Source organism: Anomaloglossus baeobatrachus, chromosome 2, assembly GCF_048569485.1.
Source record: "Anomaloglossus baeobatrachus isolate aAnoBae1 chromosome 2, aAnoBae1.hap1, whole genome shotgun sequence".
NCBI lineage: Eukaryota > Metazoa > Chordata > Amphibia > Anura > Aromobatidae > Anomaloglossus > Anomaloglossus baeobatrachus.
The window spans coordinates 366,996,299-367,019,411 of NC_134354.1; the positions used below are offsets into that span (position 1 = coordinate 366,996,299).

The 23,113-nt window shown below is 51.2% G+C and overlaps 1 protein-coding gene across 2 annotated transcripts in view; it reads right to left on the bottom strand.

The window, feature by feature from the left end:
- The window catches only part of CLSPN (claspin), a 110,758-nt gene that overhangs the window by 23,307 nt on the left and 64,338 nt on the right, over positions 1–23,113 (bottom strand). The window contains exons 12-20 of one of the 2 annotated variants that reach the window (XM_075336027.1): positions 21,626–21,681; positions 21,318–21,508; positions 21,014–21,174; positions 19,187–19,419; positions 11,303–11,408; positions 5,033–5,108; positions 4,709–4,827; positions 4,414–4,575; positions 4,214–4,335 (exon numbers count right to left, since the gene is read on the bottom strand). In XM_075336027.1, the coding sequence (XP_075192142.1) occupies positions 4,214–4,335; positions 4,414–4,575; positions 4,709–4,827; positions 5,033–5,108; positions 11,303–11,408; positions 19,187–19,419; positions 21,014–21,174; positions 21,318–21,508; positions 21,626–21,681 (1,226 nt within the window). Of the gene's footprint in view, positions 1–4,213; positions 4,336–4,413; positions 4,576–4,708; positions 4,828–5,032; positions 5,109–11,302; positions 11,409–19,186; positions 19,420–21,013; positions 21,175–21,317; positions 21,512–21,625; positions 21,682–23,113 lie in introns of both variants that reach the window. The other variant, XM_075336026.1, reaches the window with a different exon arrangement.

A 23,113-nucleotide genomic window follows, 5' to 3' on the forward strand; every position in this document is an offset into this window, starting at 1 on the left:
ATGCTGAGACCCTGAACAGCGTGATGAAGCCGGGGAAGGTTCCCAGCGAGCCCGCTTAGCCGGTCTGGGACTGCGGTCCGTGTCGGAGTCCTCCCCGTGGGACCTAGGTGTCACCCCAGGAGCACTCTGCTGCACTGACCGAGAGGGGCCTGGGGGCGATGAACTCACCGTGCCCGGGGCCTGTGTGACCGATCTGGACTGCAAGGCTTCTAGTATCTTAGCAGACCATCTGTCCATAGACTGAGCCATGGATTGTGAAAGCGACTCAGAGTTTCTCAGCCAAAACTGCAAACTCTGTCCCTGCCACCTGGACAGTGGAAGCCGGCGGTTCTACCTGAGCAGAGGGTCCCACCAGTGCCCGAAGCTCCGGCTGAGTGAGTGCCACAGGGGCCGAGCATTGCACACAGTGAGGGTAGGTGGAACCTGCAGGTAACATAGCCGCACAAGAGGTACAGGTTGCAAAATAAGCCTGTGCCTTGGCACCCTTGCTCTTTGCGGACGACATGCTGTAGTCTCCTCTGAGAGTGATCACTGAGGGTATATAGCCAAAAGCAAAACAATGCGGCCGAACAGAGAAAATGTAATTATATATATATATATACACTTCGGCACCCAAGGGGGGCCAGCACCGGGTAACCGGTGTGGCTTACCGACCGCCCAAAGCGGTTGTGTGTCCACCAGATTCCCTGCCTGGGCCTCCCAGAGCTGTAGAGCTCGTTCTGAAATCCTCCACCGGCAGAAGTGATTGTAAATATGGCTGCCAGAGCTCTCAGGGGAGGAGGGAGCCGTGGGCGTGACTAATAAAGTGCAGGAATCTGGTGCCCCACAGTGATCAGTGAGGGGGGAGGAGAACACCCAAGTATGCTCCAGCCCTCACTGCCGACGTCCAGTCGACCGTCCCGCCCTTACCCCTGACTGGCAGGCCCGGGGGCGGGAGTTATGGTACTAGGCCGCAGAAGCCGGGGACTAAATTTAATAACGCGGCCGGCAAACAGGCGCGGTCAGCGCGGTAGTCCCGGTCGTCACAAAAAAAAACAGCAGCCGCTGCAGCGTCTGTAACACAGGCGCTCCATGCACCGTCCCCAAGGGAACACAGAGTACCTTATAGATGCAGGGCCCGTCCCTGATGATACTCAGTCTCCTGTCCGTCAGATTCCCCCAGGGGCTGCAGAGGGAGCCCGATCCCAGTGAATGGTGACCGGTTAGGATCCCACTTCTCCCAGAGCCTCTAAGGGATGGGGAAGGAAAACGGCATGTGGCTCCAGCCTTTGTACCCGCAATGGGTACCTCAACCTTAACAGCACCGCCGACTTAGTGGGGTGAGAAGGGAGCATGCCGGGGGCCCTGTTGGGGCCCTCTTTTCTTCCATCCGATACAATCAGCAGCTGCTGCTGACTAAAATGGGAGCTTGAGTGAATGTGTGCCTCCTTCAACACAAAGCATAAAAACTGAGGAGCCCGTGATGCACGGGAGGGTGTATAGGCAGAGGGGAGGGGTTACACTTTTTAAAGTGTAATACTTTGTGTGGCCTCCGGAGGCAGAAGCTATACACCCAATTGTCTGGGTCTCCCAATGGAGCGACAAAGAAATACAGGATGCTCCAGCCCTCACCACCGACGTCAGGTCGGCCGTCCCGCCCTTACCCCTGACTGGTAGGCCCGGGGGCGGGAGTTATGCTACTAGGCCGCAATGAAGCCGGGGACTAAATTTAAGACCGCGGCCGACAAGCAGGCTTGGTCGGCGCGGAAGTCCCGGTCTTCACAAAAACAGCAGCTGCTGCAGCGTCCGGGAAACAAGCGCTCCATGCACCGTCCCCATGGGGACACAGAGTACCTTATAGATGCAGGGCCCGGTCCCTGAGGATACATAGACTCCTGTCCGACAGATTCCCACAGGGGCTGCGGAGGGAGCCCGGTCCCAGTAAATGGATGACCGGTCAGGATCCCACTTCTCCCAGAGCCGCTAAGGGATGGTGAAGGAAAACGGCATGAGGCTCCGGCCTTTGTACCCGCAATGGGTACCTCAACCTTAACAGCACCGCCGACGTAGTGGGGTGAGAAGGGAGCATGCCGGGGGCCCCGTGGGGGCCCTCTTTTCTTCCAACCGATATGACTAAAATGGGAATGCATGAGTGGATATGTGCCTCCTTCCAAAGCATAAAACTGAGGAGCCCGTGATCCACGGGAGGGTATATAGGCAGAGGGGAGGGGTTACACTTTTTTAAGTGTAATACTTTGTGTGGCCTCCGGAGGCAGAAGCTATACACCCAATTGTCTGGGTCTCCCAATGGAGCGACAAAGAAAATAACGCATAAAATCCGCATGCGGTATGTTACGTATTGTTGCAAATTTGGTGCAGAATTTCCGCACGTTGTTCCCTGCGGGATTTCACAGTTCTCCCCGTCTTGCTGTCCGTGGTGCTTAAGTGTCCGGGCCGTTCTTTTGTCCCGCGCGGCTGCCTCTGGCGCTCTGCTGTTTGCAGGTCAGCTGTGCACTGCATATGAGCCAGGCCGGCTCATGCATATGTAGTTATGCAATGCACAGCTGACCCGCAAACAGCAGAGCGCCGGAGGCAGCCACGTGGGACAAAAGCACAGCCCGGAAAATTCAGCACCACGGACAGCAGGAGAGCAGTGTCCTGAGGAAGCCTCGCAGCAGAAGGCGAGTATAAGATCAGCGGTGACTTCAGTCAGCTGATGTGCAGTTACCGCTGGAGTCCTCCACATGGAGTCCTTCACCTGTCACTGAAAAGCACATCAGTGAAGTCACCGCTGATCCCGGCAGCTCACTTCACTTGCGTCCTGACCCTCACAGTGAGCAGTCATGGTCTATGGCGCTCACTGTGAGTGTTAGGTGTAGCAGAGCTGGAAGTGTCGTGGGACATCTTGTGGATTACGTCGGACCTGGAGGGCTGTTATTAGGGGTTAATAAAGTGGTGAAAGAGGGGGCTTTTTTGTCTTTTATTTCACATAAAGTATTTTTGGGGTGTTTGTGCTTATTTACTTTCACTTACAGTTTAGTGATGAGGGGGTGTCATATAGACGCCTGCCATCACTAAACTAGGACTTAGTGGCAACTATGCACTGCTGCCATTAACTCCTTCATTACCCCGATTGCCACCGCATCACGGCAACGGAAAGAGCCGGGAAAAGTCCGGGACTGTTGCATCCAATGCATGCGGCAATTCCGGGCGGCTGCTGGCTGATATTTTTAGGCTGGGGGGCTCCTCAGCCTGAGAATACCAGCCCCAATCTGTGAGGCTTTATCCTGGCTGGTTATCAAAATTGGGGGGGACCGCACGCCTTTTTTTTAATTATTTATTTACTGTACGCTATAGACCCGCCCACCGGCGGCTGTGATCCGTTGCACTGAGACAGCTGTCACTCAGCGTGGGGGGGGTGTCTGCCTGCAATCAATCACAGCCACCGGTGAGCAGGGAAGATGTGAATACGAGATTGAATAATGAGCAGGCTCTGGAAGATGAAAGAGCCGCCGCGGGAGCAGTGTGACAGCCGACCGGTCATCAGTTGAGTATGAAGCGCTTGCTCCTACCCCTTTGGGCCAGATTCTGTTCCCCATAAACTTTATATGGGTAGCAGCATCTGGCCACATACCGGGGACCAATCCTCCGCCGACCCAGAGTCAGCGGGTGATTGATCTGCCAGCCCTCGAAACCGCAGGGACCTGCGGAAAAGAAGTGACATGCCATTGTTTTCGCTGCGGGAATCCCGCAGCAAAACATGCAGCTGTCAAAATCCGCATAGTGCGCACAGCATTTTTTTCCCCATAGGTTTTGCTGGTGAATCACTGCAGAGATGTTATGAACATTTCCTGCATCGAAACATGCAGCAAAACCGCAGGAAATCCGCGGCAAAAACCGGCAAGTGCGCACAGGGCCTTATTGTTTAAACAATCAAGGCTGATCTCTTGTGACTGTGACATGAACCACAGTGCTCATATCTTCCCAATCAGGAATCATTTCTATACAAATTTAACCGTAGTCAAATCTACATAGAAACTACAAATGTTATTTCCACATGTCATCATCACTTTTGTTGTGCTTCATAGACTGTGCCAGTCTCTAAAGACAGAGCTGAAGCACAACAAAAGTTTTTGGTGCTGTTTGGAGTTTTACGGTACAAAATAGCTAATCTATTCTGGGTTCAAAACCACAGATACTAAACAGACTATCAACGTTACATGTCAAAACATACCAATGTTCTTCCATCTGAACTTTCTCATTCTTCCTGGACCGTCACTGTGAAGGTCCCCATCAGCCAAGTACCGCTCCTGGTATAATCGCAAGCGGCGTTTGTCTTCATCCATAGTAACTTTCCTATACATAGAAAGATAAGTCAAAGTGTTACGGTGTGCCTTCATGATTGATTTGTGAACTTCAGGAACAGATACATACATGTGGATTTTGTTAAGTTGGTCCTGAAGCTCTTCATCTGAAGGTAGTTCTTCATCTATGGCCTCGTCTTCATACTCATTAACATCTCCTTCATCCTCATCTCCACTCCCAATATCACTTCCAGAAAGCTCTGCCTCATTTTCCATGAAATCCTTGAGCTTGCTGCAATTTATAAATTCAATCTCAATGTTAATTTGAGTTTTTGTATAAGAAGCTGACATGGTTCAGCAAGTGTTAAATCAGATTTGCATCTACGGGTTGTACATTTTTTTTTTATATTGTAACAACTACTTACAGCTTTCTTTTTTTCCCTTGTTTTCTCAAAACCTCCTCTTCATCATCAAAAAAGTGTTCATTTTCTTTTTCATCATCATCATCCTCCTCTTCTTCACTTTCCTCCTCTTCATCGTCTTCCTAGATTTAAAGAAATTACTTGTGAAAACATTTTCAGCTGAGAATCACCAGGTCTTGGCCAATCCGAAACTACTGGCCCGGGTGACAGTTGTGTGCCATTATTGTAGCCCAGAGGAAAACACATTTCTTCCTGTGCACATTGTACAGCACTGTCTTGTAAAGTCATTAATAACCCTCCACATTTGAACTGAGCTATTTCACCAACCTTTTCACTGTCCGATTCATCATATGGAAGCAGCTGGAAGTCATCCACCTCTTCTTCCTCTTCGTCGTTATTCTCCCTGTAAATATATTTGCAATGAATATCAAGCATTACATGCTTCAAGCTCATACTATTAAATATGCAACTTTTTGGAGGAAGGCAAAAAAGAGAATTTTGTTTACTTACCGTAAATTCTTTTTCTTATAGTTCCGTATTGGGAGACCCAGACATTGGGTGTATAGCGTCTGCCTCCGGAGGACACACAAAAGTACTACACTTAAAAGTGTAGCTCCTCCCTCTGAGCCTATACACCCCCTGGAGAACCAGATCTAGCCAGTTTAGTGCAAAAGCTGAAGGAGAATAGCCACCCACAAGTAAAAACAGAGCAAGAACCGGAAAAACCGGAGACTCTATTCACAACAACAGCCGGTGATAACACGCGGAACAAGAAAGTGCCAACAGGCAACAGGGAGGGTGCTGGGTCTCCCAATACGGAACTATAAGAAAAATAATTTACGATAAGTAAACAAAATTCTCTTTTTCTTTATCGTTCCTATGGGAGACCCAGACATTGGGACGTCTCAAAGCAGTCCATTGGGTGGGAATAAACAGAAAAACTGAGAAGTAGGCAGAGCCTAACTTCACAAATGGGCGACAGCCGCCTGAAGGATGCGTCTGCCCAAGCTCGCATCTGCCGAAGCATGAGCATGCACTTGGTAGTGCTTTGAAAAGGTATGCAGGCTAGTCCAAGTGGCAGCCTGACAGACTTGCTGAGCCGTAGCCTGGTGCCTGAAAGCCCAAGAGGCACCGACAGCTCTGGTCGAGTGTGCCTTGATCCCCGGCGGGGGAGGCACCTGAGTACACTGGTAGGCATCGGAAATAGTCGACCTAATCCAACGGGCTAAAGGTCGGCTTAGAAGCAGAGAGGCCCTTACGCCGACCTGTGGTTAGCCCAAAAAGAGAGGTGCACCGCCTAAGAGCAGCGGTGCGAGACACATAGATCCGGAGCGCCCGCACCAGATCCAGAGTATGCAACGCTTTTTCAAAGCGATTGAACAGGAGCCGGACAAAAGGAAGGCAGGGTAATGTCCTGGTTAAGGTGGAAAGGAGAAACCACCTTAGGGAGAAAGTCCGGAGTCGGACGGAGAACCACCTTGTCTTGATGAAAAACCAAAAAAGGTGACTCCGAAGAGAGCGCAGCCAAATCAGAGACTCTCCTGAGGGAAGTTATGGCCACTAGAAAAACCACTTTCTGTGAAAGACGAAACAAAGAAACCTCCCTAAGAGGCTCAAAGGGGGGTTTCTGCAAGGCCGTGAGGACCAAATTGAGGTCCCAGGGATCCAAGGGCCGCCGATAAGGCGGAATGATGTGAGACGCGCCCTGCATGAAGGTGCGGACCTTAGCCAGCGGGGCGATACGCCGCTGGAACAGCACTGACAGAGCCGAGACCTGTCCCTTGAGAGAATTGAGGGACAGTCCTAGCTGCAGACCGGACTGTAGAAAGGACAAAAGGGTCTGTAAGGAAAAAGGCCAAGGAGCATGGCCGGAAGAGCGACACCAGGACAGGAACATTTTCCAAGTCCTGTGATAGATTTTGGCCGAGGAAGACTTCCGGGCCCGAGTCATAATGGAAATGACTTCAGGAGGAATACCAGAAGCCGTCAAGATCCAGGACTCCAGAGCCACGCCGTCAATCTGAGAGCCGCAGAATTCTGGCGGAAAAACAGACCTTGTGAGAGAAGGTCTGGACGGTCCAGAAGATGCCACGGCACCTCTACGGACAGATGGAGCAGGTCTGGGTACCAAGCTCGCCTGGGCCAGTCCGGAGCAATGAGGATGACCCGACGGCCCTCCATTCTGATCTTGCGCAGGACTCTGGGCAAGAGAGCTAGAGGGGGGAAACACGTAGGACAGACGAAACTGGGACCAGTCCTGAACCAGACCGTCCGCGGCGAAGGCCTGAGGATCGTGGGAGCGAGCCACGTAAATCGGAACCTTGTTGTTGTGACGGGATGCCATTAGGTCCACGTCCGGAGTGCCCCACTTGTGGCAGATTGACTGAAACACTGCCGGATGCAGGGACCACTCGCCACTGTCCATGGTTTGACGGCTGAGATAATCTGCCTCCCAGTTTTCCATGCCTGGGATGTGGACTGCGGATATGGTGGACTTGGAGTCCTCCGTCCATTGAAGGATACGTTGTACCTCCAACATTGCCAGGCGGATGCGTGTCCCGCCCTGGTGATTGATGTAGGCAACCGCTGTCGCGTTGTCTGACTGGACTCGGATGTGCTTGCCCGCCAATAGGTGGTGAAAAGCTAGGAGAGCCAGGAGCACGGCTCTGGTTTCCAGCACATTGATCGAGAGGGCTGACTCGGACAGAGTCCAAGTGCCCTGTGCTTGGTGGTGGAGACATACCGCTCCCCAGCCGGAGAGACTGGCATCCGTGGTGAGGATCACCCAGGACGGAGCCAGGAAGGAGCGTCCCTGAGACAGAGAGAGGGGCCGAAGCCACCACTGAAGAGAGCTCCTGGTCTGTGCCGACAGAGCCACTAACCTGTGCAAGGAGGAAGGACGCTTGTCCCAACAACGGAGAATGTCCAGCTGCAGAGGACGCAGATGGAACTGGGCAAAGGGAACAGCCTCCATTGACGCCACCATCTGACCCAGCACCTGCATCAGGTGCCTGATGGAATAACGGCGGGGCCTCAGCAGAGAGCGCACCGCCAGTTGGAGGGACTGCTGTTTGATCCAGGGCAACTTCACAAGTGCCGGCAGAGTCTCGAACTGCATCCCTAGGTACGTGAGCCTCTGGGTCGGAGTCAGAGTGGATTTGGGAAGATTGACCAGCCACCCGAATTGGGCTAGAGTGCCGAGAGTGAGCGAGACACTCCGCTGACAGTCTGCGCTGGATGGAGCCTTGACTAGAAGGTCATCCAGGTAAGGAATCACTGCCAACCCCTGGAGATGCAGAACCGCAATCACTGCTGCCATGACCTTGGTAAATACCCGAGGGGCCGTGGCTAACCCGAAGGGGAGAGCCACGAATTGGAAATGTTCCTCTCAGATTGCAAAACGTAGCCAACGCTGGTGAGAAACTGCAATTGGCACATGCAGATAGGCATCTCTGATGTCGATGGATGCCAGGAAATCCCCTTGGGTCATTGAGGCAATGACTGACCGCAGAGATTCCATGCGAAAATGCCGCACCTGAACATGCTTGTTGAGAAGCTTGAGATCCAGGATGGGCCGGAAGGAACCGTCCTTTTTGGGGACTAGGAAGAGATTTGAGTAGAAACCTCTGAACCGTTCCCGGGCGGGAACCGGTACAATTACTCCGTTGGCCTGCAAGGATGCCACGGCCTGAGAGAAGGCGGCGGCCTTGGAACAGAGGGGAGTTGACAGAAAAAATCTGTTTGGCGGGCTGGAAGAGAATTCTATCCTGTAGCCGTGGGAGATGACATCCCGCACCCACTGATCGGAGACGTGTTGAAACCACGCGTCGCCAAAGTGGGAGAGCCTGCCACCGACTAAGGACGTTGCTGGCGCGGACAGATAGTCAAGAGGAGGCTGCCTTAGTGGCAGCAGCTCCTGCGGTCTTCTGTGGACGCGCCTTTGTGCGCCAGTTGGATTTTTGGTCCTTGGCTGAGTTAGTGGACGAGGCCGAGGGCTTAGAGGACGACCAGTTGGAGGAACGAAAGGAACGAAACCTCGACTGGTTCCTACCCTGGACAGGTTTCCTGGTTTTGGTTTGTGGCATGGAAGTACTTTTCCCGCCAGTAGCTTCCTTAATAATTTCATCCAGCTGTTCGCCGAACAGCCGGGACCCAGCAAAAGGGAGCCCAGCAAGGTACTTCTTTGAAGAAGCATCTGCCTTCCACTCTCGAAGCCACAAGATTCTGCGGATAGCGAGGGAATTAGCCTAAGCCACCGCAGTGCGGCGAGAAGCCTCCAGCATGGCAGACATGGCATAGGATGAAAAAGCGGAAGCTTGGGAAGTTAAGGCAACCATTTCGGGCATAGATTCCCTGGCGAGGGAATGCATCTCCTCTAGAGAAGCAGAGATGGCTTTGAGAGCCCACACTGCTGCAAAAGATGGGGAGAACGAGGCCCCTGCCGCCTCATATACAGATTTGGCCAGAAGGTCAACCTGGCGGTCAGTGGAATCCTTAAGAGAGGTGCCATCAGCCACTGATACAACGGTCCGGGCTGAGAGTCTAGACACCGGGGGGTCTACCTTTGGTGAATGAGCCCACTCCTTGACCACCTCAGGTGGAAAGGGAAAACGGTCATCAGAACCACGCTTTGGGAAGCGTTTGTCAGGACAGGCCCTAGGCTTGGTCACAGTGGCCTGAAAACTGGAGTGGTTAAAGAACACACTCTTTGACCTCTTAAGCAAGGTAAACTGGTGCTTTTCTGCCAGAGAGGGTTGCTCCTCTGATACTGGCGGATTGAGATCCAGTACTGAATTAATGGACGCAATCAAATCACTAACATCTGAGTCACTCTCGGACAGATCAATGGGGCACATGGAGTTAGCCTCCGAGCCCCCTGTAAAGGCATCCTCCTCGTCCTGAGAGTCAGCTTCTGAAAAAGAGACGCGGGACGAGGAAGGAGAGGGAGCCCTGCGTCTCCTCTTAGGAGGACGGGGTCTGGGACCAGATGAAGAATCCTCTGTGAGCTCCGCTGAGAGAGCCCTAGCAGCAGAGGCGCCCTGTGAAGGGGGCTGATGCATGTTCAGCAAAGTCCGGGACAGCTGTCCCATGGAGTCGGCAAAAGACTGGGAGATTGACCTAGACAAGGATTCTACCCAAGCCGGGGGTTCAGCCACAGGAGCAGGAGCAGCCTGAGAGACCACTAGGGCTACAGGCTGAGGCACCGTCAGGTTAGAGCAGGCAGCACAATGTGGATAACTGCTCGGTTCAGGCAGTGGGAGCTTACATGCAGTGCATACTCAATATAGCTTTGGAGCCTTGCTCCTCGTGTGAGACATGCTGCTGAAGTGGGGGCTCTTGCCAGAGTGACCCCCAGAGAGTATATACAGAGGCCCACAACCAGAGGTTGTGGCTTACCAGACCGCTGGAGCGGTGTTGTGTGCCCTCCAGATCCCGAAGCCCGGACCCCCAAGCACCTGAGCAGGGATGCTGCAGCCAGTGCTGATCGCAGAGAAAAACGCTGATAAAATTGCGCCGGAGCGAGGAGAGGGGGCGGGACCTGCTCTGAGAGCGGGATCTGGAGGGCCAAAGAGACTTACAGGGGAGGAGACATGTACCCAGTGAGGAGTGTCCCTCCCCTGTGCCAGAACGGCCGCTGGGCGGAGCCGTACTGTCCCCTCTGCACGAATGACATGCGAGGGCAGTGAAATCGAAAGTAGGCCTCCGGCGAAGCCGGGGCCTAAATTTGAGCGGTGCGGGCGGCGCGCAGGCACCCTCGGCGCGGTTCTCAGGCGACAGCCAGAGAACCGGCCGGAAATGTTAGAAAACTCACTCAGCACACTCTCCCACCATAATAAAGTACAGGGACCCCCAGAATATAAACGTCTCAGGTACTTAGCTTGCTGAGACGCAGGGTTCCAAGTCCCTGGGGATGAGTGCTCCGTCCAGCAGGATCCTGAAGGGCTGCGGATGGAGACCGGTCTCCTGCCAAGCATGGAGAACCATGCTGGCTCCCACTTCAAGCCAGAGCCCGAGGGATGGTGAAGGAGCGCGGCATGTAAGGCTCCAGCCTTGGAATCAACCTTAACAGCACCGCCGACACAGTGGGGTGAGAAGGGACATGTCGGGGGTCCAGGCTTGGACCCGCTTTTCTTCAAACTCTTTCCAAAAATGAAAAATCAGATGAGAATGCATGTGTGGATGTATGCCTCCTGAACACAAAGCAATGAACTGGCTAGATCTGGTTCTCCAGGGGGTGTATAGGCTCAGAGGGAGGAGCTACACTTTTTAGTGTAGTACTTTGTGTGTCCTCCGGAGGCAGAAGCTATACACCCAATGTCTGGGTCTCCCATAGGAACGATAAAGAAATGGAGAGTATGATAAAGGAAGAAGCACACTTTCAGGCAAGAATTAAAATAAAAATGTGGGATACATAAATGGCAGAGAACAACACCTGTGTTATAATACAGGACAGTAGAGATCTGGAGAGAAATAAAAGTACAAAATGTGTATCAGCATAAACTAGAAGTAAACTATGCATAAGAGAGATGCTAAAGAGTAATATTTCCTGAATAAATGGCTTCCCAGGTTTAGTGAAATCATCACTTTGCTAGTTACCGTTCTGCTGGGAAGGTCGCAGTGTCCGCTTCAGACAACTGATCCTGTTTTTTTGTCTGTGAATTCCCTTTGACCAAGTCGGATAACTTTTGTGATAATGAAGCAGCTGAACAAGAGAAGCCAGACATATAGTTATACATGTGTAAAGTCCGTAATATGAAATCTCAAAACAGCGCTCTATGAGAAAAAAAAATGACCCGTGTGTGCTGCGGGTAATTTTACTTTTAATATAATAGTATAACATCAGTTAGTAATCAATGGTGTCTTTTCAGTAGACACAAGTAGCACCAACACTTAGCTTTGCTTCACCTTAGTCCCCAGTCTCCTGTGGGCACGGTGTTTCTATTAACAACATTTGCAGAAGAAGTTTATCATTTAGGTTGTATTACTCCTTCACTGAAAAACTTGAAGTTTAATGTGATCCTATCAGGTGCAATATGCACCCAATGCCACGAGCAGTTCTGGGTGTATATTACTAATCCCTGCCTAACAGTCCCTGTATACACTAGAATAGATAAAGAGATCTTTAGAAAAAGTGTTTCTAAAGATACTTTATGACATGCTAATGAGCGAGGGGGACTAGTCACAAAGGCGTTACTTCGCCTGGCTAATCTGTCCCCTTAGCATATTTCTCTATCGTTTCATTGGGGGACACGGGACCATGGGTTATGCTGCTGTCACTAGGAGGCTGACACTAAGTAAACATAAAAAAGTTAGCTCCTCCCTAGCAGTATACACCCCGAGCCGGAGGCGGGCTCAGATCAGTTTTAGCTTAGTGTCGTAGGAGGCTGATGTGGGCCGTCTCGGCCCCCCTCAGCCATGTATGTTTTTGCGCTTTTTTTCTTTTATTTCGGCGCCGCTCATCACTCTCATACCGGTCGTCTTTTTCTCTGCAGGTATTCGCTTCACTCATCCTCCGCAGCCCTGTGGGTACCACTCCCCAGGGTCGCAGGGGGCTTGAGACTTCGGTCCCTCTCCCCCGCCCGTCCCCGTGGTACCACTCCCTGGGGTGCGCGTGTGGGCAGGTTGTTTTGTGGGCACCCCTGATTCGCCCTGCGGTATCACCCCAAAGGGCGTACAGGGGAGTACAGCAGGGATGGAACCTCCGCAGCGTGTGTAATAGATGGGGCCCTGTCACGCTGCCTTCTCCTGAAAGGGGCTGCTACCCCCATCATGATGTCCACTACCCTGCCTCAGCACGCTCTCCCCCGGAGCCTTCCTGGACGAGCAGCGCTGTACACAGGCAGGGCCAGGGAGCCCTGCCTGCACCGCATCCATCGCTGGGCCGGCGCCGCCGATTGCAGGTAGGACCGACCTTTCCTGCACTTTCCCCCGGCCCTCTCCATAAATTTAGTCCCCGGTCTCGGCCTAGTCGCTCCTGCATCCTAGCCACGCCCCCGCTGCAGCGCTATTGGCCGCCGGTCGTCTCCCTCTGTATCCTCCCACTGCTCTGCCTCCTGGCTGATGGTGGGGGCTGTGAATCCTCCGGGTTTTCGCGCCGGAATCCTGCTCCTCCCCCAGCCTCCTCCAGCGTCCCCTCGCCATTTTAGCCTGCCTCTGGTCCCCTGACTCTTCTGGCCAGCTCACTCCTGGACTCCCTCTTCTCGACTGGTGGGCAGCACGCAGGACCTGGGTAAGCTCTGCTCCTAAGGAGTAGCCCTCACTAGGCAGCATTCTCTGAGTTTAGGGACGAGTTAACCCTCTCCTGTCTCCTTCCTAGCAGCCACCAGGGAGAGTACCTGTTTTCACCATGCCTAAGGCTAAGCCCACCCAATCCAAGCAGGCCCCCTTTGCACTATTTTTTGCATGCTCCTCCTGCAAGTCCAAGTTTTCCCAGGGTCAGGACGCCCCACTATGCTCCGTCTGTTCTACAGACGCACAGCCTCCGCAGGACTCCGCGGCCGACGCTTCTGATACCGCAGACGCCACAGCGCCATATGCTGCAGGGCCCTGCGTCCCGCCCCCCCCCCCGACTGGCTAGCGTCCCTGTCCCAGTCCGTAGATTCCCTCTCTGAGGCTTCTCGGACCATCGCGCAAGCTCTGCGCCTGCTGCCGTCGCTCGCCCAGATTCCCGCAGACCCGGCGCAATCGCCTCCGGAGCAGGTGAGCCCCGTTGCAGGGTCCTCCTCTGCTGCTCAAAAACGGACCCGCCAGGTCTCGTCCTCAGACTCTTCCCAGGTTTCACCTTCATCCCCAGGTCCAGACCGTCAGTCCTCCAGGGAGGCTTCTGACTGCTCCGATGAGGATTCCGATGCGGCACCCCTGCAGGACTCAGAGCAGGCGGCTGATATTCGGCGCATGGTGAATAGCCTGATAGAAGCAGTAAACCAGACCTTGAAGGTACAGGTGGACCCCGTCTCCTCCCAGAGCACCCAGGTCTCGTTTAAGCGGGTGAAGCGGGCCCAGAACACATTCAGCGGACATCCAGAATTCGCTGAGTTACTGCGCAGCCACAGGCAACAGCCGGACAGGGTATTTACCAGCGGTAAGTCCATCGATTTGCATTATCCATTTCCTGAGGGTCTTCGAAAGGATTGGGCAGGCTCCCCTGTGGTCGACCCCCCAATCTCCCGCCTGTCTTCTCACACAGTCCTTCCACTCACTAACGGTACGTCTCTCAAGGACCCTACGGACCGTACTATTGACAGGTTGGCCCGTTCCGCCTTCGAGGCAGCGGGCACATCCCTCTCTCCGGCCTTTGCCTCGGTTTGGGTTGCGAAGGCCCTGATGTCCTGGGCGGACACGCTACGCTGCGGTCTCCGCGCCATTCCTGCCAATCCGGACCTGGTTCCCATCGCCTCGCAGATTTCCCTCGCGGGTGAGTACTTGCTCAATGCAGCCCTGGCGTCTGCAAGTTGCGCGACCCAGGCCGCCAGCAACAATGTGGCCATCAGTCGAGCCCTCTGGCTCCGGTCCTGGAACGCGGATGCGGCCTCTAAGAAGTCACTAACTTCCCTGCCCTTCCTAGGGGAGTGTCTCTTCGGAGATAGGCTGGACCAGTTGATCTCCGATGCAACGGGAGGAAAGAGTACATCTCTCCCCCAATTGCGCCCTAAGCGCTTCCAGAATCGGCGCCCCACCGCTCGTTTCCGGCCCTTTCGCAGCTTCAACTCCAGTCCCCAGCCGCGGAAAAGCCGCTCTCCTCCGAGAGACAGGAAGACCCCGTCATTCAAGACCAATCCCACCTGGCGTTCACGCCCCCCGCCAGCCCACGAGATCCTCTTCTGGTTACCGCCGACGTTCCTCCAAGTGACTCGCGGTCGGCGCGCAACAGCGCCAGACTTGTGGGAGGGCGTCTGTCTCGTTTTCAGCATGTGTGGATCCCCCTGACCGCCGATGCCTGGGTCAGAGAGATCATCACATCAGGCTACAAAATAGAATTCGAAGCAAAGCCACCGAGACGTTTTTTCCTATCTCGCCCTCCCGAGTCGCTCGCGCGTTCTTTCACTCCATAGACTCCCTCCTCCGAGCCGGAGTCGTGGTACCAGTCCCTCCCGCAGAGCGTTTCAAGGGGTTCTATTCCAACCTTTTCGTGGTCCCCAAAAAGGTCGGCTCTGTCCGTCCCGTCCTCGACCTAAAGCTTCTAAACAGGTCGGTGAGGCCTCGGCCGTTTCGAATGGAGTCACTCCGGTCCGTCATCGCGTCCATGGAGGTAGGCGAATTCCTGGCATCGCTGGATATTCAAGACGCCTATCTTCACGTCCCGATAGCCACCTCTCACCAACAGTTCCTCCGCTTTGCGATAGCGGAAGATCACTTCCAGTTCACGGCTCTTCCCTTCGGCCTCGCATCCGCACCCAGGGTCTTTACGAAGATCATGGCTGCTGCCATGTCCGTCCTGCATTCCAGGGGTGTCATGGTCATCCCGTACTTGGACGATATGTTGATAAAGGGCTCTTCCTTCGAGGACTGTCGTCTTGGGGTTCAGGTCACGATCGACACCCTTTCACGGTTAGGGTGGCTGATAAATCGGAAGAAGTCCTCTCTGACCCCGGCCCGTCGGATCACCTTTTTAGGCATGGTATTCGATACCATCCAAGGGCGAGTTTTCCTCACACAGGAGAAGATGTCCTTCCTACAACGAGGCCTCCGCGCTCTCAGGCGTCAGCGCCAAGTTTCCATCAGGTTCGGCATGCGGGTCCTCGGTCGTATGGTGGCGGCGATGGAAGCGGTACCCTTTGCACAGTTCCATCTCCGGCCCCTCCAGCTGGCCTTGCTGAAGAAGTAGGACAGATCTCCCTTTTCTCTGGACCGCAGGTTTCATCTTTCGCCGGAGACCCGCCATTCCCTCCGTTGGTGGCTCAATCAACGCAACCTCGCATCATGAAGGTCTTTCCTCCCGCTCCACTGGAAGATAGTAACCACCGACGCCAGTCTCCAGGGCTGGGGAGCAGTGTTTCGGCATCACACAGCGCAGGGCCGATGGTCACCGAGGGAGAGTTGTCTCCAGATCAACATTTTGGAGATAAGAGCCATCCGGCTAGCCTTGCAGCAGTTTCGGCACCTAGTACAGGGTTGCCCGGTCAGGATCCAGTCGGACAATGCGACGGCGGTGGCGTACATCAACCACCAAGGCGGCACAAGAAGTGTCGGGGCAATGCGAGAAGTCAAGAAGATTTTGCACTGGGCCGAATGTCATCACTCCCTGATCTCAGCGGTACACATCCCAGGCGTGGACAATTGGGCGGCGGACTTCCTCAGCAGGGAAGGCCTCGCCTCCGGAGAATGGTCCCTCAACCGGGAAGTCTTCAACCAGATCTGCGACAGATGGGGAGTTCCGGACGTGGACCTAATGGCCTCCCGGTTCAACCGTCAGGTTCCGCAGTTTGTAGCGCGGTGCCGCGACCGCTTGGCTTTAGGAGTCGACGCCCTCACCCTGTCATGGAGCCAGTTCAGTCTCCCGTACATCTTCCCTCCGCTCCCTCTAATTCCGAGGGTCCTCAAGAAGATCAAGGCGGAAGGAATTCCGGTCATCCTAGTGGCTCCGGACTGGCCCAGGCGAGCATGGTTCGCGGAACTAACTCAGCTCCTCGCAGACGCTCCGTGGCGCCTTCCAGACCGTCCAGATCTCCTGCAGCAGGGACCTCTTTTCCATCAGAACTCACAGGTCCTAAATTTGACGGCCTGGCCATTGAATCCTGGGTTCTAGCTAAGGCTGGTTTTTCCTCAAGAGTGATTCAGACAATGATTAGGGCCAGGAAGCCATCTTCATCAAAAATTTACTACCGCACGTGGAAGGTTTTCTTCAGGTGGTGTGAAGAACATAATATTTCTTCTCCACTCGCCTTCTCCCTTCCTTCCCTATTGGCATTCTTGCAGTCAGGCCTAGATGCGGGTCTCTCGCTCGCAACACTAAAGGGCCAGATATCGGCGTTATCAATCCTGTTTCAGAAGCCACTGGCCGCTCGTTCACAGGTTAAGACCTTCATCCAGGGAGTGGCCCACCTGGCACCGCCGTACCGTCGGCCTCTAGAGCCGTGGGACCTTAATCTAGTCCTAGGGTCACTTCAGGGCCCCCCATTCGAGCCCTTGCGAGAATCTTCCCTTTCTCACCTGTCTTGGAAGGTGGTGTTTCTCGTTGCCATCACTTCTATTCGCAGGACGTCAGAGCTGGCAGCTCTCTCTTGTCGTTCTCCCTTTTTGATTTTTCACCAGGACAAAGCGGTTCTCCGGCCAGATCCCGCTTTTCTCCCAAAGGTGGTCTCCCCGTTCCATCTTAACGAAGAAATCGTTCTTCCGTCCTTCTGTCCTGGCCCCTCTCACAGCTTGGAGAGGTCCTTGCACACCCTGGACCTAGTGCGTGCACTTAGAATTTATGTCTCCAGAACCGCGCCGTTCCGTAAGTCAGATGGTCTGTTTATCCTCCCTTCTGGTCCCAAGAGGGGTGAATCGGCATCCAAGGCCACAATTGCCAGATGGATCCGTTCCGCCATATCAGAGGCCTATCGGATTCGGGACAAGTCTCCGCCGCGGGGGGTAAGGGCGCACTCTACCCGTGCAGTGGGAGCCTCTTGGGCGATTAGGCATCAGGCGTCGGCCGACCAGGTCTGCAAGGCCGCCACCTGGTCTAGCCTGCACACCTTTACTAGGTTCTACCAGGTTCACACCCAAGCATCGGCAGATGCTAGTTTTGGGAGAATGGTCTTGCAGGCAGCAGTTTCACACCTGTAATAGGGTGGCAGCATTCAATTATAGTGCAAGCCCGCCGAGGGAGGTTGTTGTTTTCTTCCTATCTGCGGGTTTTTCGGTATTCCCACCCAGGGACTGCTTTTGGACGTCCCATGGTCCTGTGTCCCCCAATGAAACGATAGAGAAAGTAGGATTTTTGTGTACTCACCGTAAAATCTCTTTTTCTGAGTCTTCATTGGGGGACACAGCACCCACCCTGCTTGGTTTTTTGGTTGTTCAATTGCATTTGCCTGCTATTTTTCAGCGGTCTTATGTTCATAGACCTCTTGTTTGCACGGCTGCATTGTTTTAGTTACAACTTGTTTTTATGTATGGTGATTCTGGTACTTCTCCTACTGCTTGTGCACCAACTGATCTGAGCCCGCCTCCGGCTCGGGGTGTATACTGCTAGGGAGGAGCTAACTTTTTTATGTTTACTTAGTGTCAGCCTCCTAGTGACAGCAGCATAACCCATGGTCCTGTGTCCCCCAATGAAGACTCAGAGAAAGAGATTTTACGGTGAGTACACAAAAATCCTACTATTTACGTCCCTGTGGGTGTGCAAACGTGCTAATGAATGTGCAGCATCAGAGGATGGTAGCGTTCACCTCCCTATTGCCATCGCGATCGACATAGGGCGTGCTGACATGTTATGGGGTCCAACTAGCCAAGGGCAAAAACTTCCTTGCGACTAATCGCTGGCCTCATTAGCATACGGTAAAAGATCTTTAGAAACACTCTTTCTAAAGATCTCTTTATCTATACTGCTAGATACAGGGACTGTTAGGCAGAGATTAGCAATATGCACTCAGAATTGCTCGTGGTTCTGGGTACATATTGCACCTGAAACGTTCACTTTAACATTACCATTCTTGTTACCAGATCAATGAATTACTGAGTGGCTTAAATTGAATGAAACTCACATGCTCTAAACAATATTCATAGACAATCTGCAGTACAGCTGACAACCGCATGACTTCTGGAAAGAATTGTGCACAAGTCCTATTAAACCGGTGCATAGTATTTGCCAGATGAAGTGCATTTGGAAACTATACTGCCCAGTGTGTAGAAATGTCTGCCCATGCCCAAAGTCAGATAAAGAATGAGTGCACACTGTAGGTACACTTTCCAGCGATGTGTCACTAACTGAGCTGTTTGCTGTCATTTTGATAAAATCAATGTTTTCTCTGCTGCAGATCTAGCAGTTATACAGAGCTCATGGATATGTTGGACTACCTGCAGCACGCCAGGAAGTCCTGTAATGATAAAATCCCTGTTTAATAAAAAGGAGATTATCAAAACTATACCAAGCAGCGACACACCCCTACCTTATGCTGCTCTCAGATTAGGTGGCAGACACCTGGTGACAGATTCCATTTAATAATGTAATAATGGTCATGGTAGTGTAAGGGTTAAACATTCATGTGAGGGCATGTGAATATTTATTTCAATGAGATGAATCTCCAGCACAACGTTTTGTAATTTATAAAGTTGAAATACAACCCACCCCTTTTCTGGGCCATGGTCACCCATATATGAACAATACAGAAGATCCTATAAACATTGTTTTGTCATCTATATTTGGCTGAAAATCTGAATAAAATGTAGTTTGGACAGGTTACCGAAAGACAGTGTCTGCTTTAGAAAAGACAAGGCACCAAACCAAATAGGCATTTACTACAATGGATGCAGCATATTTGTAGCAGCTGCCCTTACCTTGTGACCCAAAGTTTCCAGAGCATAACCCCAGCAGCTCATCCATGCCATCTTTCTTGGACAATTCCTCATCATGCTGACTGGAGTCTGAGAGGGAGCCCCTGAAGTTCCCCGAGCACAGATCTAGCAGTTCTCCCATGTTGGCATCCATAGCATTCTCATCCATCGTATCCAGTACTAGCCTTTGCTTAGCAGAGCTGTATTTATTCCTGTTGTGCCCTACGTTTAGAAACCTTTAAAAAATGAATATATAGACACTGAATACGACAGCACACTAAATCGATACAACACTAACAATTTAGTCCCTGATTTTTCAGTTCAAATAGACATAAGAGGACTTCTTTTTTGATGTACAAGTTGTTGTGGTTTTGAATGATATCACTAATGTTAACATTAGGTACTTGAAAATGTGAAAACAAAATCCCACGTGTGGTTGAATTGTAAAGCAGCTTTTTTATTGGGGGAGGGGGAGGCGTGGAGGTGAAACACCTGACAAAAAGATTCTCCAAATTAACAACATTTTAGTGATGTTAATCATATGTACATTTTATTTAAAATGGAAGGGGTATTCTCAAGGGGCCTCTTGAGCAGCCACCACTCTGCAGTTTCCTTATTTACTGGTTGCAGCAGGGTGGGCACCCTTCCTTAAGTGACAGCTCCGGTGAATAGTAGAGCTGTAGTATTAGCAGAAATGTAAAGCCCAGTAAACGTTCTGCTGTTACAAATTCAGCTACCTGTGGTTTGTTCTGCAATTTACAATGTCATCACTGTATTTACACAGAGATAAAAGGGAACCTGTCAGGTGCAATATGCACCCAGACCCAGGAGCAGTTCTGGGTGCATACTGCTATTCCCTGCCTAACCGTCCAACCTAACCGTATACACTAGCACAGATAGAGATTTTTAGAAAAGTATTTCTGAAGATCTTATATCGTATTCTAATGAGTGAGGGGACTAGTTGTTGGGGCGTTAGTTCCCTGGCTAGTCAACTCCATTAGAATGTTAGTACGCCCCTGTGGGCTTGTTAACATGCTTATGAATACGCAGTGTCACAGGCTGATCTCACTCACCTCTCCGCTGCCATACGCTGGATTTCAGCTCAGTGCGCATTACCCCGGAGTTTCTGTCATGCGCACTATGAAGCCGGGTGTATGTGTCGTGGCTTCAAACTGAAGTAGTGCACATGACCGAACCTCTGGGGTCATGCGCACTGAGTCGAAATCCAGCGTTGGACGCGATGGCGACTAAGAGGTGAGTGATATCATCCTGTGACACTGCACATTCATTAATATGTTAGCACGCCCACAGGGACATACTAATCTGCTAGTGGAACTGACTTGCCAGGGGAACTAACGCCCAGGGGACTAGTACCCTCGCTCATAAAGTAAAAGATCTTTACAAATAGTTTATCTAAAGATCTCTTTATTTATGCTAGTGTATACAAGGACAGTTAGACCGGGATTAGTAATATGCACCCAAAACTGCTCGTGGTTCTGAGTGCATATTGGACCTGACAGGTTCCCTTTAAGAGGGCACTTGAACAAGCACACAGCTGCAGACAGGAAGAGCCGAGAGCCCTTATTAGACCTGCATTGAGATCTGTGGGGCTGCTGATTTATAACTGCACCTCTTCAGAAGAGGAGAGGAATGGAAGTGAGCAGCTGTGTAAAAATTAATGGACGGCAGAGAAGTGGCTTGGATTTGAAGAGTTAAGCTCTCTCCTGGATTATAACTACGGCGCACACAAAAATTCCCATTACACTGAAATATTTACAAACAGTATTAATGGAGCACAAAGTGATTATATTCATACACACTAGTTCTTACCCATCAGCATCCAGTAACTGGCTTTGCGTGTCATCCAAAGAAAACTGGAATTCAGAGTTGACACCAGCACAAGCAAAGGACTCTTTAGGCTCAGGTGAGGCATTGTACAGATCCTGGGAATCTTCTACGGGAAGCGATGGTTCGGACATCTTCCCTGAACTCTAAAGTCACCATTAAAATCCATTAAGCCACTATTATCATAATCATGTAAAGCCAAAAACAAAATCTACTTGCACATCAATAAAAGAAAAAATAAAATAAAAGGGTAAAAATCACAGGAAAATCATGCAGAAAATTATCTAACCTTCGATGCAGAGCTGAGAAAATTGGCTTTGAAGGTAACAGGGGATGGTGACCGGAATCCCCCTGTGCCAGGAAGGAAGGAGCTTCGCCCACTCTTAAGAGGCTGGTAAGAAGGAATCATGGACCCAATAAGTTCAAAACTGCTATTGTGGCTGCTATCTTTTGTGGTGGGTAAAAGGAAATCATCGTCCTCTGCTGAACAAATGAAAAATAAAATTAGGCATGTAAAAGCCACAAGTTTCAGTGAAATGCTTTCTTCTTCGTATAAATGTAAAAAAAAAAAAAAAAAAAATATGTACTGCTAATTACCGAGTTTATCATTGCCTTTGCAATCATCATGCTCCTCCTTATCAGGTGTGGAGTCACTACATGACATAAAACAGATCCACATTAATACATGCCTTTGTAGCTGTGACAATACAACAATCCAAAGAATTATTCAATTGTTTTTACAAATATGGAATTGTTATTTAGTAGTACATGTTATGAATTCATTTAAAGGGGGTGGGACCGGGGGCCAGGACCATGCATTCTCCTACCTCGACTCTTCCACTTGCCTCCAGTGTTTCCATGAAAGGTCACTGCTTTTTCCAATGACCTATCTCCCGTTTGACATTTTGCTCCAGCATCGTCATTGTTGCAGGCGGCGAATGAGAAGATTGATTCCCGGCTGGTCTACAATGAAATGGCACTGCGGGCCGTGCATGCTCAGACTGCGATCTCAGCTTAATGATGTCTTTTAGATGAGTTAGAGAGCCAAGAACTCAATCTGCGCATATGGCACCACTGGCAAAATTGTATTAAAAACCAAACGTGAAATAATCCGCACACGCACCGACAATGCTGCAGATGGCGCGAAATTTCAAATAAAAAAGGCAGGTCACTGAAAAAGTACTAACTTGTCCTTCAAACATCGGAGGCAGCAGAAGACCCAATACACAATCCCACCCTGTGCACTAAAGTCTCATTCAAGAACAACAACGTGGATATCTTTACCAAAGATTTCGATTTATTCTGCAATTACGGCCACGTATTTACTTTAACTTGCAACATACAGTTAGGTCCAGAAATATTTGGACAGTGACACAATTTTCGCGAGTTGGGCTCTGCATGCCACCACATTGGATTTGAAATGAAACCTCTACAACAGAATTCAAGTGCAGATTGTAACGTTTAATTTGAAGGTTTGAACAAAAATATCTGATAGAAATTGTAGGAATTGTACACATTTCTTTACAAACACTCCACATTTTAGGAGGTCAAAAGTAATTGGACAAATAAACCAAACCCAAACAAAATATTTTTATTTTCAATATTTTGTTGCGAATCCTTTGGAGGCAATCACTGCCTTAAGTCTGGAACCCATGGACATCACCAAACGCTGGGTTTCCTCCTTCTTAATGCTTTGCCAGGCCTTTACAGCCGCAGCCTTCAGGTCTTGCTTGTTTGTGGGTCTTTCCGTCTTATGTCTGGATTTGAGCAAGTGAAATGCATGCTCAATTGGGTTAAGATCTGGTGATTGACTTGGCCATTGCAGAATGTTCCACTTTTTTGCACTCATGAACTCCTGGGTAGCTTTGGCTGTATGCTTGGGGTCATTGTCCATCTGTACTATGAAGCGCCGTCCGATCAACTTTGCGGCATTTGGCTGAATCTGGGCTGAAAGTATATCCCGGTACACTTCAGAATTCATCCGGCTACTCTTGTCTGCTGTTATGTCATCAATAAACACAAGTGACCCAGTGCCATTGAAAGCCATGCATGCCCATGCCATCACGTTGCCTCCACCATGTTTTA